Consider the following 21,262-nt stretch of genomic DNA (forward strand, 5'->3'; position numbering starts at 1 on the left):
AGATATACACTCGTTTACCCGTAGTACAAAATATTTACTCTCCATATGGGTTCTAATCACGGTTACTGGTCAAAAAATAAATATGTAGGTTACGTATAAAAATAGTTTCGCGTCTCTGTATGCTCGTGTGTGGAGAAAGGGCGAGTGAGCATCATGGATTAATGAAAAAATAAAGGTTAAAGTTATTATGATGACTATTAAAAACAAAAAATGGACTTGGTCGGGTCAAATCATGCGTATAAGTGGTAGCAGAAAAACAAACAAAGTAAAAGTGTGGCATCTCATAAATTCTAGAAGGCAGGACAAACAGAGGACCAGGTGGAGAGATTAAATTAAAAAAAAGAAATTCCAGGAGCGGGGATGGAAGGAATGCACAAACGTAAGGAAGAAATAGGGAGTGTTGGGGAAGACCTTTGTCCCGCAGTGGACTATTAATTAATGGCTGAAACAATTGCTGCTGATGACAATAATGGTGATGATGATGTTGATGATGACGATGGTGTGTGTGTGCGTGTGTGAGAGAGAGAGAGAGAGAGAGAGAGAGAGAGAGAGAGAGAGAGAGAGAGAGAGAGAGAGAGAGAGAGAGAGAGAGAGAGAGAGAGAGAGAGAGATCACCACTACTATCAGCATCACTCATTTTGTACTTCCAATTGTTGTAGAGGTTGGGTAAGGAGGACGTGTGAGCTGTTGAGGTGACCGTTCAAGCTAAGCATCATTAGGAAAGGTCAGGCGGCATACCCTACCCCAGACCTAGAGGATTCTAATGTGTTTCGTTTCCGAGTGGATCGAACTCCCTTCAACATGCGTAGATCAGTGCTCTCAAAGTATATTATTATTATTATTATTATTATTATTATTATTATTATTATTATTATTATTATTATTATTATAGTAGTAGTAATCTAATAGTAGTAGTAGTAGTAGTAGTAGTAGTAGTAGTAGTAGTAGTAACAGTAGTAGTAATAGTAGTAGTAGCAGCAGCAGCAGCAACAGCAGCAGTAGTAGCAGTAGCAGTAGTAGTAGTAGTAGTAGTAGTATAATGGTAGTAACATTGATACTGATGATGATGATGATGATGGTGATGATAATGATAATGATTATGATGATAATAGTAATAACAATAATAATAACAATAAGTAATAATGATAATAATAATAATAATAATAATAATAATAATAATAATAATAATAATAATAATAATAATAATAATAATAATAATAATAATAATAATAATAATAATAATAATAATAATAATAATAATAATAGTAATGATAATAATAATAATTATAATTATAATTATAATGATGGTAAAACAACAACAACAACAACAACAACAGTAATGAAACTAATGATAATGTAAAAAAAAATCTGCATCTACAGTCACGCAGTTTGTAAATGATACATTTTTACTTCTTTCGCACTCACATGACTCCGACTTACTGCAAAACAATAAAGTATTAATGTTGTCTATTAATGATTTAACATCAAACGTATTTCAAAACAGCATCGGTGCATTATGAAAAATTTAAGTTTATATAGCTTTTATTGATCGATTCCCTCATGCCTAGTAAAACAAAAGAAATCAGAAGTTCATTGTTTCCACTACTAATACATTATAGAGGATGCATGAAGCAAAAGGGGCGCTAATAAACAATAAACGTTTGTCTGTCACCACTACCGTTCATTCCTCTCAACATTCCTGAAAATTTCAAGCTATTCTAACCCGCCCTAACTTCCTTCCTGCTCGGCCCCTACTTCCAAATCCACACCGCCGCTCCTTTCCAGCATTCCATATCATCCAGTGTAACTCTCGCCCTTCACATCGCCCGCCCCTCTCGTCCAGTATCGCGAGTTTTTGCCGAGGCCGGTGGCTGGACGGGTCGAGGCTATAAAGGTGAGAGTTCCCTTAGCTCGTGGCTCAGTTTGCCGTCCGCCTTCCCCACAAACTGACCTGACGGCTGTTGCTTCTGTTCCACCTCATCCCTCATTCAGAAAGGTACAAAACACTCATCAAAATACACACCCAATAATTAGATAATGCAATGATATGGTCTTATTTTTAGCAGCTCGAAGGGTCCCTTAAACATAGATTGTTGATGATATGAAAATGGGGAAAAAGTAAGCGTGGCCTCTGAATGCATGTGAATGTTCTGAAGTGTCACTTGAACCGTGTGTCGCGCAGTACGGGAAGAGGCATTGGCCAATGGGCATTCTCAACACCCCGGCAAGACTTTCTAAATATTAGCGTTTCACAATCTAACCAAGTAACCTCTGTGCTTATATACTTAAATATCTTTATATTTTCTAAACACGCTTATGTTCATGACCATATATATATAATTTTTTTAAATTTTTTTATTTCTTATTATTCATCTCGTTATAATGACCATGTATCAGTTAATTTCCAAACAAGCTGAATAATATTGCCCGAACATATGAGTCCATGGTATCACGTTGAGGAAGAGTGACTCAGAAGCTTCTAACATGACAGGATGGCCTGGGTCCTCTGGGCGCTGGCCACTGCCGCCGCGGCTGTCACTCTCACAGCGGCTGACGGTGCAGGCTACGGCGGCTACGGTGGTGGCTACGGCGGCTACGCTCCAAGTTACCATGCCCCAGCACCTGCTTACTACCCCCCTCCTCTTCCTCCTCCTCCTCCAATTTCTTACCCCGTCATTCCTGTATATGGCGGTGGATACGGCGGTGGAGGTGGCTACGGCGGCGGAGGAAAGAAGGGCGGAGGAGGCTACGGCGGAGGAAAGAAAGGGGGAGGAGGAGGAGGATTCGGAAATATTTTCAAGGGACTTGGAGATGGCTTATTTGGAGGGGGAGGCGGCAAGGGCAAAGGTAAAGGTGGCGGCGGCGGCGTCGGCGGCCCAATAGTCACTCCCGTACACTTGCCCCCTCCACCCCCGGTGAAACAGCACCATGTCGTGAACGTCAAGGTGCCCCAGTGCAAGCCCCTCACACACTACATCACGCAGGTCATCACCGAGGCCCACCCGGTAAGTGACTCCCCGCACCTCCTGCCTCAACACAGGAGCAACAGTGCTCAGCTTTCATCTCATATATATATATATATATATATATATATATATATATATATATATATATATATATATATATATATATCTATATATATGTCTAAATATATATATATATATATATATATATATATATATATATATATATATATATATATATATATATATGTGTGTGTGTGTGTGTGTGTGTGTGTGTGTGTGTGTGTGTGTGTGTGTGTGTGTGTGTGTGTGTGTGTGTGTGTGTGTGTGTGTGTGTGTGTGTGTGTGTGTGTGTGTGTGTGTGTATATATATATATATATATATATATATATATATATATATATATATATATATATATATATATATATATATATATATATATATTCCTCTCAGATCTATAAATGACCTTTTTTTTTCGTTCCAAGGCCCCACATGTCCACACCAAGTACGTGGATAAGGTGGTGCCATCTATCGTAGTCAAGACCAGATACGAACGCCTGACGGAGACCGCTGTGGCGACGGACGTGGTGCAGAACGTTATCACCTTCACCGAAACCAAGTCTGTCCCTGTGACGCAGATTAGCACCGTTATTGACGTACGTCCCATAAGAACATATCAGTAAAAAAAACTTCCTTAAAGTCAAGTTTTACATGTGTTTTATTTTGTTTAAGTCTAAAGTGATATCTTCATACAGGTTTCTAGGCACCAAACTTTTCATACACCGTTGCTGGCGAAGGTAAACGTAATACAAATATTACAACAATGAAAAGGAAGCGAGCTCGGTCCATCATAGAAAGTGTAGGTCCAAAAACACGACTACAAACAAAATTTCACGATAATAATAAAAAAATCGAATTTTTCCCCAGGTCCAGACAGAATTCAAGACTAGCTATATCTACCAAACCACGACACAATTGAGCTACACACCCGTCTACAAGACAGAGTACGTCACAAACGTCCAATACGTCACCAAGGTGGAGACCGTGCCAGACGTCCGGGTGTCCATCGTCACCAAGTCCATCGTCCTGCCGCCCTCCGACTATGTCACTGTCACGAAGGTAAGCTGTGACTCATGTGTTGAGGGGGGGGGGGGTAGGGGGTGAAAGATGAAAGTAACTTTCTCTCTCTCTCTCTCTCTCTCTCTCTCTCTCTCTCTCTCTCTCTCTCTCTCTCTCTCTCTCTCTCTCTCTCTCTCTCTCTCTCTCTCTCTCTCTCTCTCTCTCTCTCTCTCTCTCTCTCTCTCTCTCTCTCTCTCTCATTACCATGGAAAGGAGTGTCTAGTCTTTTGATATTATCATCATGGCTTAATAAGCATAAACTAAGCTAGAAATGAGAAAAAAATAACCCTCTGAAGCACTGAAATAAATCTGGAAATAAATTTCTTCTTTCTCTATATTTTAGTTCCTAACCATTAACACTTTAAGTAAATCAATTCAAATACTAAAATGAATGGCGACTCTGAACGTCATTGTTTGTTTGTCTTAACTGACTACACTACCAAAATAAATTACAAATTTTATTTGATAAAAAACTTGAACCATGCGGAACGAAAGGCATATTCTGTTAATCCGGAGAAGAATAATCTGCATATTCTGTTACCCAGAATAGAATGATCTGCACATTAAAAAAAGTATTATGAACATCTCTTCCTTTATTATCAACACACACACACACACACACACACACACACACACACACACACATTAATTCCCTCCTCTCCCTGCAGCCCCTCCTGGTGGAGCAGCCGCGCTACCAGAACCAGGTGGTGACGGAGTACGTGACGGTGCAGGCCCAGTGTGGCGGCGGAGGTTATGGCTCAGGCCAGCCCAGTGTACCGCTGGGTATCGGATTTGGGCCCGGTGGTGGTAACTTCAATGAATTTTCTTCCATTAGCTCTCACGCTCCACCGCACCTCTACGGTTCGAATGTCTAATTAAGGTTGAAGAGGATGACGGCCACATCGAGGCTGTTACATCCTTTATTAACTGTCCCAAAAACCACGCTTTGTTTCTACGCCCCGTTGTTATTCACTGTTCCCTCACGCTTTGTTATTACCGCAAGACGTCCCATCCCCTACTCTAGAAGGGTTCTCGAACCCTTACCTCCAGTAGTTCAAAGAAAAGCTTTGACATGTTATGCAGCCAACTAGTTGTTCAAATGCCTCTCCTGCTTGTTCTCTCTTTTTTTATTTCTGGTACGTGAATGAACATACAGCAATTTCAAACATTAAATGTAAAGTACATATAGCAAAATAATAAGAGAGCATTTGCAAGCAACTATAGGTATACATTGGTGTAACTAAGGTAATACTTAGTTAATGAGTTAGTTATTTCGTGTGTGTGTGTGTGTGTGTGTGTGTGTGTGTGTGTGTGTGTGTGTGTGTGTGTGTACATCCTATACAGTATATCAGTTCTCAGGTCATTCCAATTCCCTACTCTCTTCAGTCACCTCTTCGAGGTCAAAACCCTAAGTAATGCTAAATGAAAATTGAGTACTCTCTCTCTCTCTCTCTCTCTCTCTCTCTCTCTCTCTCTCTCTCTCTCTCTCTATATATATATATATATATATATATATATATATATATATATATATATATATATATATATATATATATATATATATATATATATATATATATATATATATATATATATATATATATATATATATATATATATATATATATATATATATATATATATATATATATACACACACATATACTCTCTCCAGTTCAGTCAGTTCGCAAGTCTAGGACCTGTGGATCACAACCACAATCTAGTCTAAGATAATTTTTATTAATTTCCTTGTGTGTATATAATGCATCTTTAATTGTTCAGATGAATAACATTGCCAAGTATACAAAAACAGCCCTTCCAAACTTTTAATATTCATATACGTTTCTGTGATTTTTGGAAGAGTTCTTCGTGATACTAGACCAATCTCTTACATATTTCTTTGTGATGCAGCCATGTAATATTTTGTTCACTTTGTGCACAAAATCATGATTGAACATTCTTGTTTATGTGACGCAGTAATCGCGTATTCTTCCCTTAAAACAGATGCAACAATCATCCTACTTTTGAAATCATCAAACTATTAAATACTCACTTAACATTAGCTGATTTAGTTACTGTTCCTTACAGATTAAATAAACTTTCACACAATGCACGAATCATACTTTATGAATAGATCCTTATACAGTGTTATAATGGTGTGTGGGTGTGTGTGGGTGTGTTTGTGTACTACTACTACTACTACTACTACTAATAATAATAATAATAATGATCATAATAATAGTGATAAATGGATTATTCATTGCTGAAAAGTTACACAATACAAATACGAAATATAGATGAATAGCCTACAGTGTTATGAGTAGTGAGGAGGTGTAGAGGGGAGGGGGGGGGGTGTAGTCTATCGAGGTGATAGGCCGGTCTAAACTGACATAAACCCCCAGGGCGATGCGAATTTTGGTGTGTGTTTGTGTGTGTGTGTGTGTGTGTGTGTGTGTGTGTGTCGCCCACGTAGATTCTTAATTTCCTGTCTATGTTCCTCCCGTTTACCTATGTTTTTGGTATTTATATTCTTTGGAAACACAGGGGTATCGACGAGGGCGAACCCCACCTCCCGTTAGGAGGTTGTATTCTACTGTAATTTCTATATTTTAGCGAGCGTAAACACTGGTGAACCAAGGAACGTTTTGGGCTACTCCGCCGCCTGCGTCCGCGCGGCTATTAATTATCAAGCTTGTTTTCATCTCTCGTATGGAGTATGCATCTCACGACGTGTGGGGGGGGCACCGCTCACACAGCTCTCCTGGACAGAGGGGCTTTTCGTCTCATCAGCTCTCCTCCTCTTACTGACAACCTTCTACCTCTTAAGTTTCACCGCCATGTTGCCTCTGGTTCTATTTTCTATCGATATTTTCATGCTGATTGCTCTTCTGAACTTGCTAACTGCACTCATGCTCCTTCCTATACTGTCCAAACCCCTTATGCAAGAGTTAACCAGCATCTCCATTCTTTCATCCACTTCAAGGGTAAACTCTGGAACAGCTTTCCTTCGTCTGTATTTCCTCCTGCCTATGACTTGGCCTCTTTCAAGAAGAGTGTATCAAGACACCTCTCCACCCGAAATTGATACTCTTTACTTTTATATTTTATGGGAGCGGCGAGTAGTGGGCTTTTTTTTTGTACTTTTTTTTGTTGTTGTTCCCCTTGAGCCGTGTCCTTTGATGTAAAAAAAAAAAAAAATCTCTACAATCTTTCCTATTCTTTTTTTCTTCTTTTTTTTTGGTATTTCGTTGGGGATATACCCCAATGGAGAAGGCGGAGCATGCCGCGCAACCCCCCAGACGGCTGTCCTATTCTTATTGTGGAGCGCTGCTATGGCGGCGGACCGTGTGGTATTATGAGACATCCCAGTATCGTGAGACATCCCATCATGAATTTTGAAACGGTACCGTGTGTGGTGTCATCTGTCATCCGGTATCGTAAGACATCCCATCCTTAATTTCGCATCGCGGAACCCAATCTTTACTATCACAGAGTAACTAAGTGAAGCATGTAGAAAAGTACCAAGGAGTTCTAAAAAGCGATGCAAAGCGGAACAGGTCACAAGAAGAAGAAGAGTGATTGTTGATGTGTATAGGCGTGTGCGCGGGATGCCGCCGGGCCAGCTGATCGGTGTTGTTGGCGCGCGAGTGTTGGAGGCGGCGAGGCGTGCTGGTCCCCGTGCTGCGGCGTGTTCCCTGGCAGTCATGGCACCGAAGAGGAAGCAGGTGAGTCGGTGGTTCTTGATGAGTAATGCTGTGAAGGCTGGCAGCGTGGCAGATTAACAGGAGTGTGGATACTGGTGACTGGTAGTGACAGGGAATCTTTTCGTAGTGTTGCTGTGGTTTATTTCGCTTGTTATCAGCACAGCACAGCAGTGGCATAAGGTATAGCACTCTTAAGGGAACTATATGTAAAACTCCAGGTGTTATGAGAGCTGTTTTTATTTTGCATATTTGGCCAATCCATGACTGCGCTTCTGTGGTGTGGTTTACTGATATTTGGGTGATGTTAGACTTCTAGAAGCTGTTCAGAGAAGGTGGACTAAGGAAATCATTGGGTTGTGTGACGTACCTTAAAGTGATCGTCTCGTGCAATTAAAGCCCCGTTCTCATTGTGCCGACTCTGGGCCACGACTCTAGGGTACACGAGGTCTTGGGTGTTGATGTGAAAGGGTCGGGCATGTCTTGAAAGAGGTCTTCTTTCTTCTTTTGGAGTGCTGAGACTTGCCGAATGCTGCGCCGACGTCATGACGGGAGTCTGGAGTCGTGAGGGTTAGCGCAAAAAAGTATTCCATGCTAAACTTTCACGACAAGAGTCGGCAAGAGTATGGACTAACTGTCACTTCCGGTTGAGGTCTGAGGGAGGTCGGGGGCATTCGTCATGACTGTCGTCAATAGTCTTGGCTTGTCTTGAGACAGTCGTGACGACTGTCGGGGCCATTTTCCAAATTTTTACAGTTTTCTGTCGGCACAGTCGTCTGTGCTGACTACTTAAGAATGATGAGGGACTGTCGTGACAACACCAAAACTGGACAGCATACTCTAAGTGTGGCCTAACTAATGCTAAATAGAGTCTGAGGATGACCACTGCACTTTTATTTGTTATCGTCCTGTTAATAAACCCTAATATCCTGGTAGCCCTATTCCACGCACTAATACATTGCTTCCTTAGTTTTAGGTCAGAGTTCACTAACACTCCCAATCAGAGTTCACTAAGACTCCCAAAAGGAACCCTGTGTCCTTCAATGCTTCAAAAACACAATTTCTCCACCTATCAGCTCAACACAATCTTCCAAACACCTATCCCCTATTCTTCAGCAACACTCAGCTGTCGCCTTCTTCAACACTAAACATCCTCGTCTGTCGTCTGCCCTTGTATGGAGTATGCATCTCATGGCTTGTGTGTGGGGGGGCGCCACTCACACAGCTCTCTTGCTTACTCCTACTGATAGTCTTCTACCTCTTAAATTCTGCCACCATGTTGCCTATCTTTCTATCTTCTATTGATATTTTCACGCAGACTGCTCTTCTGAACTTACTAACTGCATGCCTCCCCGCCTCCCGTGGCCTCACCGCACACGACTTTCTACTCAAGCTCAACCCTTTACTGTCCAAATCCCTTACGCACTAGTTAACCAGCATTTTCACTCTTTCATCCCTCACGCAGGTAAACTCTGGAACAATCTTCCTTCAGCTGTTTTCCTCCTGTCTATGACTTGAACTCTTTCAAGAGGAGGGTATCAGGACACCTCTCCTGCCGAAGTTGACCTATCTTTTGGCCACTCTTCTGAGCTGTTTATAGGAGCAGCAAATAGTGGGCTTTTTTTTCATTATTGTTTCCTTTTTATTTTTTTATTTTTACCCTTGAGCTGCCTCCTTTGCTGTAATTTTTTTTTTCTTTTTCACCCCAAGCAGTATGTAATTCCTGTGAAGTCAGACAGTGTTTGCACTACTTCTTAAGTACACCTGATAGATATAGAAGTATATGAGATGAACCACACCCTTCTTCCAGGAGAGTGCAGAAGAGGCCCCAGACAAAGATCAATCCAAGAAGACCAAGAAAGAAGACTTTTCTTCTGATTCCAAGACAAGTGATGGCAAGAAATGGAATCTGAAGATTGTTTCTTGGAATGTTGATGGTTTGCGAGCATGGGTGAAGGTAAAACAACTCATCTATGCTTTACTATTGAAAAAAAATCTTGGTCTGTCATAAAAGTTATTGCTAGGGATATTCGGTTGTTTTGAGCATAACTATGATAAGGTAACACCCCATGATACTCATAACTTGATTTAAAATGCTAATTATTTTGTCTATAGACAAGGTTTGTCTCCATGATTTACCAAAACATAACCTTAAAATCTATAGCAAATGATGTAATTAAAGCAAAATTCTTGGAAGGCACTACAGGTTGTCCCTATTAAATGTTGTTGTAGCAATGGCAGAACTAGCAAAATCACTCGTGGTGAGTGGTTGTTTTGGTCTGCATATACATACTGTATAATACATAGTGTACAAATTGTGCTTTTAACAGTTTTACAGACATTTACTACAAAGAATACATCAAGGGAAATTCGTACCAGTTCTTCGTCTGTCCCTTTTAAAACACACTTGGGTCATTTCATACATCTGATTTTGGCTTTCCAGAAAGATGGCCTTTCTGTGTTTGAACTTGAGGACCCAGACATTGTTTGCCTTCAAGAGATCAAATGCAGTGATGCTAAGATGCCTCAAGAGGCCAAGAGTGTTCAGGGCTACAAGAGTTACTTTATGCCAGGTAAATAACTTAAGTGTTTTGGGTCTGAGGCACTTCTCAGCTAGTATTGCTGAAGTTTGGTCATTGGGCTCCAGTCTGTTTCTTGCATAGCACAATTTATTTGTAAATATTTTGGGTTGACTTTGAATTATATTTTTCTAATTCCTGTATTTTGTGATAGATGTTTGCATTGGTGATTTAGGGAAGAAAGGCAAGGAAAGGAGTGGGAAGAGAGAGCTCACAGTATGTCAGTTCATGAATTATCTCACCTATTCATCAAGATCACTCCACATCTCTGACTATAGTCCTTGTGATTCATGTAATGTTTTGATCTTGACTGGAAATTTCATGTCTCACCCCTCATGAAATCAGCTTCCTTGAGATTGGGGCTTATGTTCTGTCTGCTAATTCATCCCCAGAGGTCATACCCATCCTTATATGGGGCTTCACTCATGCATCTTCCAAACAGACTGAAGTCAAAGAACACTTTCCAACTCTCCTGTAAGTGATAGTCTTCGGCATCTTCCAGCCCATTGCATTTCTGCATCCCCTGTTATGTTTTAATGCTCTTTTCATGCTCACTAATCTTCTGAACTTGTTAATGTGGAACATTCAAAAGTGCAAACAAGTAGAGGGCAGTACTGTAGGATCAGTTCCTCTTTCTAGCAGAAAACCAAAACAACGTTCCTCCCTTTTATATCCCTAAAACACTTGACACCCTCTCATCAGTGAAAATTGCCTGCACCACTAATGGACTGACGTCATTCAGAAGGCCCCTCAATAGAGCCTACCGACACCAGCGGCAACCCCCCCCCCCCCACCAAAAAAAAAATCCATCTTTTTAGGATTTTGTTTTAGCCAATCATATGCTTTCAGTGTGTCAACTTGGCTTTTGACAAAAAATAAATAAAAATAAGTATTGTGACATAAGATCTCATACATTACTCCTGAAACCACTGGTGGAAATTTATAGTGTTCTGTCTGGGTTGCCTTGTTCTTGACTGACAGAAGTAGCTTATTGCAGTACCTTTCCTGGCAGCAGTTTTGAACACTGGACTGCTTTGGGATCTTCAGTACCAACGTGTATTTTAATTTCATTTTAACCAAAAATGAAGGTGATGGTCAAAATGCATGCTTAGCTAATGCATTAATATGAATCAAATATATTTGGAAGCCTGATATTATTCATTTTTACATCAACTTGACGAAACGATGGCAAGAAGATAGATATGTCAGTTTGCCCATGACTTAGCTTTGTAATACAATAAATAAAAGTTGTGATATTTTCTTTTTAATTATTCTTCAGTGAAATTATTTTAATTCCTTCAATGAAATATAATAGTACTTTGCCTCACAGCTCTTTAATGTAAAAAAAAAAGGATTTTTCATGCCCCTTCATCTGCTGCAGACAGAAGAGCAGATAACAGTGCTGTTCCCTGCCTGAACTCAGCTTTGAAACTCTCATCATTATATAGCTCCACCCTTCCAACAGCCCTTCTGCACAAGACCACACTCGTCCTCTTCTGTATGCTGCCTTCTTTTAGTAATGGAGGTGTTAATCAGTATCCTCACCTTTTCCTATATGTTACTGATCAGTTTTAGATCAGTCTTACTCCATTGTTTTCATGCTTTCTACAATTTAGGCTCCCTCAGAGGTGAGTATCAGCTTTCAAGGTACCAAGCTAATTTGAACTTCCCAGTTTTGGAAACCTGTCCATTTTTTGTGGCTGTAGAATTTTTTCTTTTAAACTTTTGGATTGTCCTTTTTCTTAAAGTTATAGATATAATCCACGAATATACTGATGTCTGATATGGTAATTATATTTTTCAGCTGAGAAGGATGGCTACTCTGGGGTTGCCCTGTATTCCAAGGTGGAGCCCCTCTCAGTCACGTACGGACTGAATGACAAGACACATGATGCTGAGGGTCGCTGCATCACTGCAGAGTATGAGAAATTTTATTTGGTGACATCATGTGAGTACAATTTACAGGATGCTTGCTGTTCTTTTTCATAAATAATTTACCAAGGGCAGATGAAACGAGAAATGAAAATTTTCCTGACACCTGTGCACTGCAGTGATGCTAGTTTGGGTGTTACTTTATATTCTTATATTAAAAGCCTCATATCAAGGCTTAAGAAGTAGCAGCACTGTTGCCCAGCACAACCTATCAAAATTACAATAGAGAAGTGTAGGGATGGGTAGAGGGCTAAATACTGTATTCCTGGGTTTAGAAGGAGCGTTCAACCCCAGCCCGTTGGTGGCGCAGCCCAATTTTATTTATAGTTGCTGCAGTGATATTTGGCTCTAGCTTGGCCCATGTTGCCCCCCAGTGCTTCTCTTGACTGAAATTGCTGAAGTTATGGTTGATTGAATGCCTGGACAGTATGTTGGTAATTTTTCGCCACTCAGTAATGGTTTGAAAAATCAGCATTTTTCGGTGGGACTTGAACCTAGGTCCAAGGGTTCACCACATCTGCACACTAACCACTTGGCCACCGCCTCCCTCATATACAATTACACTGAATAAATAAGCCTATAAATATATTACATCTTTTGACAACATTGAAATTAAAAAAAGAATTGCTCTGATGTGAGGGCCTCAAGGTCACTGAGCATATGTAACAAGTTGCATTCATTTGGTTGCATGCACTTGGCTGCATTGGTGTGTGAGCTGCTTAACCCTTAAACGACGAGTATTGTTTTCACTGAATGGTCACAGCGGTGAAATCCAAATTGCAATATGTTGTGTAATAGACATGCTAGCAGGTGTGAAGTGTAGCCAGGATGTGATCTGCTGGCACAAAATACTGCTCTAGGGAGCTTGGGGCGGGCCTCCGTCCAGGACACACAACATGTCAACACAGGCTGGCCACGGTGGCAGCATGCTTCATGCTTCCTCCCTCTTACAACTGAATGTCAGTAATATAAATTGTTCTCTACACTGAAACAATTTTGACATCTACTTTACTCAATTACTTTCACTCCTCCTCAGAGCTGGGTGTTTCAGTCGAGGGAACACTTGCCTTACGCATAGCCTACTTACCCTGCACTGTTGTCAGGGAAGCACTTGCTGGGCTAGAGGGCAGTACGGATAGTGAAATAACATCATCACTCTCTTAAGTCACTCATTATTGCTGTCACTACTCACAATGTTTTCATCACTGTTATCCTTGTACTCAGAACAATATTCACCCTATCCTGTCATTTCCTCCTGATGTGTCTCCGTGTTTCCCTGTATTTTCTGATCTTAGGGTTCCAGGGCTGCTCAGTGAGGACTAATAATCTTACCTATTTCAAATCCACTTTAGAGTTCAAGTAGTCAAAGAATTTTACATAGTTAGTAGAGTTAGGTGGGAGATAAACAGCACAGATGTATTTAGTAATAGAGTGACAATGAAGTCTTAGCCAGATGGTGGAAAATTCTGACCTCTCAGGTCGGCAGCCAGAACGGGAGTCCTCCCTGGGGGAATACTATTTTTTTCTGATAACCTTTTTTTCTAACTAAAGTGACATTAATTGATGTGTTCATTATGTTTGCTTTTTATTGTTGCAATGCTTACTATTCAGATGTTCCCAACGCTGGAAGGAAGTTGGTCACTCTGGATAAAAGAATGGACTGGGATCCGAAGTTCCGCCAGTATCTGAAGGAGTTGGATGCCAAGAAACCTGTGATCATGTGTGGTGACTTAAATGTGTCACACAAGGAAATTGGTGAGTGACGAAATTTCATTGGAGATTTTGTATTTGATTTGATGAGAAGGAGTTGGTTCTGAGAATTTCATTGTTTAGCTTGTTCCTGTTAAGGCCAAGAGTATCTTCCTTGCTACATTTTTTTTTATCTCTTGGCATCCATGTTTTATGTCTCCCTCATCTCACTTCTTAACCCTGTTTATCACACATGTTCCCAAGCATGTTATTTTCCTCTCCCTCCCAACTCTTGATCTTTCATGCTCAAACTGAGCAGATGCACATTTTATTTATTACAGCAAGGAGGCTACCAAGGCTTCTTCATGGGTTTCCCCTTACTGTATTTACTGACTGCACCCCAGCCATCATTTTATGAAATGGCATTTATTTACATCTTGTGAAAATTTCTCTCTGCATCACTGTTTTCTACACAATCTGAACATCTCTTTCTAGTCACATTTTCAAGGCACGTAAACCTAGCCATGGCGTAGTATGTTAAGGGGGTATGCGGCACCTGGGTCCTCTTACAAAACTATTTGGAGTAATGTTTTGAAAATTTGCAGGTAAATAGGTATCTATGTTGCTTACTTTTACGTGTGAAACAGAATGATGTATGTATACTTTTATGTATACATACATTCATGCATCATACATCATGCACGTATAAGTGTAGTGATACTTGAATTAATGCAGCACCATTAATACTTAATCAGTATTTTTCATATTTTGGCTGTGAATACTCATTTGATATGCCTACAGCCCTAAGCAAAGTATTTTAAATTTTCACAACTGCAATGGCATGCTGTAAATTTTTGTTATGCAAGTCGAATGTTGCTTAAAACCAGATTTTTCATCACTTTTCCTCTTATTACTCCTAACTCCTTAACCTTATCTGCAATATCTAAGCATAGGTCCTTAGCTGCTAGTGAAAGTAATATTCCATGGTTATTTAATCTAACTGTAATGCATTTTAGAGAAGGACGGGAAATTGTTTGCTGCTTTCATTAACTAAGAGAAGGCATATGATAGGGTTGACATGAAGGGTTTATGGAATGTTCGAAGGATATATGGTATGAGGGGATCAGAATCCTCTATCTATAAGGATGACAATGACTCTGTACACATGAATGGTGAGTTGAGTGAGTGTTTTGGTGTTGGTATGGGTGTAAGACAGGGGTGTGTGATGTCACCATGACTTTTTAATGTGTACATGGACAACCAGTTGTTTGAGAAAAATGAAAGCCAGAGTTAGGGAGTTAGGTCTAAGACTGAGGGAAAGTCATCGACCTTTATGCTGTGTCTACCTCTTTAGGGAAGTTTCATCAGGGAACAGGAGAAATATAGATAGATAAATAGACCATTTACAATTGTTTTCAGATCTGGCCAACCCTAAGGGAAATAAAAAGAATGCTGGATTCACACCCGAGGAGAGAGCCGGCTTCACAGACCTCTTAGCTGAAGGGTTTGTGGACTCCTTTAGGCATCTCTACCCAGATAAGCCTCACCAGTACACCTTCTGGACTTACATGGGAAACTGCCGGGCCAAAAATGTGGGCTGGTAAGTTTGCTGTTCTAGACTTTGTATTTGGATTAGAAAATAGACAAAGGTTGAATGATTGGATCATGACTATTACCATGACTAAATGACTATTAAGAATAAGAAAAGGACTTGAACAGGTCATATCATGTGTAGTACTGATAACATGTATGACAAAAGTAACAGAGTGGCAATTCAGAAATTGTAGAAATCAGGGCAGGCAGAGGAGAGATGACATTTAGAGCATTTGCCAGAGCAGAATGGAGTACACTTGCATCAGACAGAAAGAGAGAGAGAGGTGGAGAGTGTTGGAAAAGGTCTTTGTCCTGGTAAAGGTAAAGTGGGGCGCAGAATGACCTGGATGCTCATCTCTGTCCCATTGGCCCTTGATCCTGTGGTGTGTACAAATCCACTACTCTGGGGCACAGGGCAGGTGTGACATTCAGGTTACCACAGTTTACCTTCTCCAACTTTCCATACGGCCTGAAAGGGAGGATGAACAACTAGGTGAATTGCACACCAACTGCCCAGGCCAAGATTCTAACCTGAGCTTGCAGATTCATATGCTAACCACTTCACCATGGAGTGCATGGGTCTAGTAATGTCTGAATATGATTGATGGTGAGAGGTTGAAGAGGGGGGTTAAGGAAGTGTATGAAAAGGTGGAACTGGAGACTTTTGTCATGTCTACCTCGTCATGAGGAATTCCCAGAGGAAGCAGTGTGTCGTAGCTCTAGAGAGACAAATAATGTGCCTAGACCTGTTAATATTGGTTCATATATTCCTGGTATTTGAAGGTAAACAAAGTTTATCTATAATCATAGGTTTTTGACAATGGAAGCTGTTTATTATTTTCTACTTGATTTCTGTATTTTTACCTTTCATATTACTGTGTTAGGGAGACTTATGTAAATCTGGTTAAGTTTTATTCCAGTCATTTGAATTAGGTAAAGTGCATATATAAAGCCAGAAAGGTGTGTTGAGACATGAGTGGCTTGTAACTGTTCTTATTCAACCGTTTTCTTGACAGGAGGCTGGATTACTTTGTCTTGTCTGAGCGCTTGATACCACAACTGTGTGACAACCTCATCCGGACATCCCTCTATGGATCAGACCACTGCCCCATCACACTGCTCATGCATCAGTGACCACAGTACTAAGGCACCCGTGTTTGTCCCACCTCATGGGGTCTCATGCCACCTTGAGATGGTTGTTGAGTTAAGTGTTACATTTTTTTTCTTGAAACTTTCATTGATTTCATAATTTCTTTTCAATGGTAGTGTTTATTTTATTGAGCTATGATTGATTGTATAGCTAGGTTTTTTTAAGAGTAGTGCAGATAAAGATAATGCTTTTCAATGCTTCACCCTTATTTGTTTACCATCTACCTCAAAGTAACATTGGGAATCAAAATATAACTTAAAGTAATTTATTTATTTATTTATTTATTTATTTTATATTTATTTTCTCAATTTTTGGATATGTAAATGTGAGTTAAGATACTATATACATTAATATGAAACAGACCGTGTTCAGTTTGACTGTTTATTACTGAAACAAATAAAGCTAGGAGTCCATAAAGAGCTATTGCTCAGTGGACAAGGTTGAGTATAACTTGTTCACTATATGATGTATCGAAATAATGGTCAATAAAACAATCAATCAATCAAGTAGCTCACACCAGAGTAGCCTCTCTGTTAGTCACTCAGCACATGCACTCGGATTGTACAGTGTAGTTATAAAAAAATCACATACTACACATGTTTGATGAGTACAAGTCTTAGTAGCAAAGTTTTGTTTCTTTGATGAGACCGAGACTTCCTTCTGAAATATATGTCCGCTTTGTTGGGGCTCAGTGGTTAGAACCATTTGTAGCAGAGTTGTCATTGATTGTTTAAAAAGTTAAGTGAGTGCATGGCCTCCAATGCCTCATGTGTCTGACATATTTTCAGTTGATATCTGGACCTTCAGTTCATAGTGAGGAAACTATCCTCACTCAGTGCCAGTAGGTTCTCTTGAGGGGCCTGGCAGGCAACCCAAGCTTGTTAATGGCATGGACAAATTCCTTTTGCAGTGGCTGTCATGGTATATGATGCCAGCCTGGCTCTTGTTGTCCTGCAGTGTTCCTCTTGGTTGAAATTGCCTGCTGCTTGAGGCAGGACTCAAGCCTGGGTTTTAATATGACATCTGCACGATGACTACTTGGCCACTGCCTCCTCTAATCTTGCTGCTATTCCAAATCTTTTTTCTTCTCATTTTCTTATCTAGAAATATGAAAAGACAGTCATAGTTCACCATTTTGTGTTACCACTGTGAAAGTTATTATACTTTTTATTATTATCATTATCATTATTATTATTATTATTATTATTATTATTATTATTATAATCATTATCATCAAAATTATCATTATATCCCTGTGTACAGTTAGTCACAGGTTTCCTTTATTTTGTTTGGTGAGGTGAGGTTAGATGAGGGTTAACTCAGTGACTAGTAATGACATTAGTAACTTTCTCCTCAATGGTTACCCATAGTTTTTGTTAGGTCATGCTTATTACTGTGCTTGATTCAACAAAATGTTTTACCACAGATACATAGAAGGAGACTGTGTAGTTTACATTACTTGGTTTTATCACTCCATGTCTTAATTCTTAGGAATTAAGACATGGAATTACACTATACTGATGTGTAATTGTGCCACAGAAATTGCCACCGCTTCTGAACATGTGATGACAAGGCTAATGAATCATTTGCAACAAACAGCGGTGGGGTTAAACATGAACTTTAAAGGGTTTACCAAGCTCAGAAGCGCTGACACAAATCACTCGGACACTGCACATCGTTTTAGTATCGCATTTTTTGTGATGACGTTTTTGTTTACCTTCAGTTTCTTTGAATTACAACTATGAATTGTTTCATATTATTTTGGTTTTATGCAAAATGAAAAATCAATAAGATTTGAACTGGAATTCAGTTTTATCATTGAAAAGAAGAAAAATGTATAGCAGTTTAAAAATTATGCTCCTTATGTTTGAACTGTTGTAAGACTTGGTGGTTACTTCAGTGTTAGAGATGTTGTTTGTAAGCATTGTGATGATCATGATTATGCCTTGAAAATAATTTTATTTTATTACTGGTGTGTATCAGAATACATATGTCAGCCATCTTTTACTTGAATACTTTTAATCCTATTTTATTTCCTTAGCCAAATGTGTTACAGTAGATATAAAAAAAGCATGCAAAGTTCTAAATCAGTCACTAGGCATATGAAGAAGACCTGCTCAAAAGTGGCTACATTACAAATCATAGAGCACAAGGTTTTCAGTATATAAATATTCATACAACAACATAATCCAAGTTTAGTCCTAAGTAAAACAAAAAATAATTGAATTAACCTCTGAATAAATATGCAGCTCATTCAGTGTTATAAACTAGGTTATAGTTACCAAACATATCTTGTTTATCCACCTGACACTCTTGAATAATCGGCTTTCTTATTGAAGTTTGGTCAGTCCAATATTTACCAAATTTCTTAAAATAATGTTAAAAAATCAGTGCCATTAACCCTAGATTGGTATCACTCGAATGTTGATACATGAAAGATATCACCGGTCTATTTTTTCGCCATGCAAAGTGTGAATGATAGATTTCATTAACCCTAAATTGGTATTTGTAGGTCCACCTGGGCCGGTGCCAGACAGACCACCAACACTACTTGGAATTCTGGGAGAAATATGGCTCGAGATTTAAAACGTAGAAATCACCAATCCAGGTGGACCTACACATACCAATCATGAAGAATTATGAAATATTTGAGAGAAACTATAAGAGAAATTATCCCTCTCATTAGGATTTCCCAAGACTTCCTCATCCTTAATGGACAGAGGAACAGTGAATGATGTTAGTTAGATGTTGGATGACTGAGTTTCTGCCAGATTATGATTTTGTGATTCTTGACAGGAAAACACTTTAAGGAGAGTAGTATGTCCACTTTGAGAAACGTTTTCTTCACTCACAATAAAGACGAAGTTCACATTTGGTTGGTGAAAAGTTGGTTTGGTGCAGGTGTTCCTTGAAATTTTTGTTTGTTTGTTTGTTTGATTCAGGAGTCTTAGTGAGCTCTGAGCTCCGTCCTAGGGCACAATGCACTCAAGCTAAGAATTAGGCAAACAGGGTATTGGATTTTAATTTCAAGAAATTTAAATAATAGAACCACTGAAGTCATCCTCAAACTATATTTAGCATTAGTTAGAGCCCATCTTGATTATGTGGTTCAGTTCTGGTTTATTACTGGATATTAAGATGCTAGAATCTGTGCAGAGGAGAATGACAAAAATGATTTCAGGGTTGCAATATCTATCTAATGAGGATTGACTTAAACATTTAGGTATGCATTCTATGGAAAGGCAAAGGGTGCAAGGAGACTTGATAAAAGTTGATAAATGGATGAAGGGCTTTAATTAGGGTGATGTTAAAGTTTTGGTGGTAAGGGAGTAGGGTAGAACACAATGGGTTTAAGTTGGATAAATCCAGATTCAAATAAGGCATAGGCAAGAATTGTTTCACCAATAAAGTGGCTGATGAGTGGAACAAGCTCAACAGTCATGTAAGTGCCAATACAATAGATACATTCAAGAAGAGGTTAGATTAAATTCATGGATAGTGAAGTTAGTAGGGTTAGCTCTATAGGAGCTGCCTTATATAGGCTTATTGGCCTCTTGGAGACTCCTTATGTTTTTATGCTCCTATGCTTGTGCGTGTGTGTGTGTGTGTGTGTGTGTGTGTGTAGGCATTTACCTAGTTTTATACAGGATATGGGTTGAGCTTATGATGTGTTGCCTCTTTACCTGCTTTAGTTCATCTTTGCTTTAAGTCATGGATGTTGTTAGCTCTCCATCTCTGCGTACAGACTAGTCTTGAGGACATGAGTGGCTTGTAACTGTTGTTCTCATTCAGCTGTTTTCTCAGCAGGAGGCTGGATTACTGTCTTGTGTGAGTGCTTGATGCCACATCTGTGACAACCGCATCACACAGTAATAATAAGAATAAGAAAGGTAAAATACTACTATTTTTTATTTATTGCAAGTATCAATGATTTTATTGGGAAGCCAAACTTTACCTCCTTTATCTTGGTTTTCTCATTTTTTTTCCATCCACTATCTCTTAATAGTAGAGATACTCCAGCTCCTTAATGAGTTTGAATGCCATGTGTGTGTGTGTGTGTGTGTGTGTGCGCCCGTGCGTGCGTGCGTGCGTGTGTGTTAGGAGAGGGTAAGTGTATAAATCGATATGATTCAAGTTTATAGGGGTATATCAATGTTGTTTATATATACATAAAAAGCATCTAGCATAAAAGCAAAAAGAATAAGGAAAACAACAACTAACCGACTTCAAGAAAACACCCTTACTAGAGAACCACCAATCAAGTTACCTGTTAGTCAAAAGAAGCATAAATGGAGGAGGTTGGGAGTGTGGTTAATTCAATACTCTTCTAATACGAGTTGCAGAACACTAGGTATCGGGTCGTAGATTACATATATATACGGTGACCACCTCTAACGTGTAAATAAAGATACCTAATACAAGGGGAGGCACTGTATGCATTATTCGACTAGTATCAGTTGCCTTGTAATAGTCCTGGGCAGTGTACTAACGTAAACAGGGTCGCATCAGATAAAAAGTAGGGAGAGTTCTGTGTT

The 21,262-nt window shown here is 39.5% G+C and overlaps 2 protein-coding genes across 2 annotated transcripts; both read left to right on the forward strand.

Annotated features, from left to right (window-relative positions):
* Positions 1 to 1,864: 1,864 nt before the first annotated feature.
* Positions 1,865 to 5,415, forward strand: LOC127007106 (keratin, type II cytoskeletal 2 epidermal-like). The gene is made up of 5 exons (XM_050877721.1): positions 1,865 to 1,996; positions 2,492 to 3,005; positions 3,450 to 3,620; positions 3,892 to 4,083; positions 4,752 to 5,415. Exons 2-5 carry the CDS (start codon positions 2,493 to 2,495, stop codon positions 4,956 to 4,958), a joined length of 1,083 nt encoding a protein of 360 aa, XP_050733678.1. The 5' UTR covers positions 1,865 to 1,996; position 2,492; the 3' UTR covers positions 4,959 to 5,415.
* A 2,238-nt stretch (positions 5,416 to 7,653) lies between these two features.
* On the forward strand, positions 7,654 to 18,734 carry LOC127007113 (DNA-(apurinic or apyrimidinic site) endonuclease-like). The gene is made up of 7 exons (XM_050877734.1): positions 7,654 to 7,808; positions 9,595 to 9,741; positions 10,228 to 10,357; positions 12,168 to 12,311; positions 13,907 to 14,050; positions 15,404 to 15,584; positions 16,594 to 18,734. The coding sequence occupies exons 1-7, from the start codon at positions 7,692 to 7,694 to the stop codon at positions 16,709 to 16,711; spliced, it is 981 nt and encodes a 326-aa protein (XP_050733691.1). The 5' UTR covers positions 7,654 to 7,691; the 3' UTR covers positions 16,712 to 18,734.
* The last annotated feature ends 2,528 nt before the right edge of the window (positions 18,735 to 21,262 follow it).

The sequence above is a fragment of the Eriocheir sinensis genome, chromosome 3 (assembly GCF_024679095.1).
Source record: "Eriocheir sinensis breed Jianghai 21 chromosome 3, ASM2467909v1, whole genome shotgun sequence".
Lineage (NCBI taxonomy): Eukaryota > Metazoa > Arthropoda > Malacostraca > Decapoda > Varunidae > Eriocheir > Eriocheir sinensis.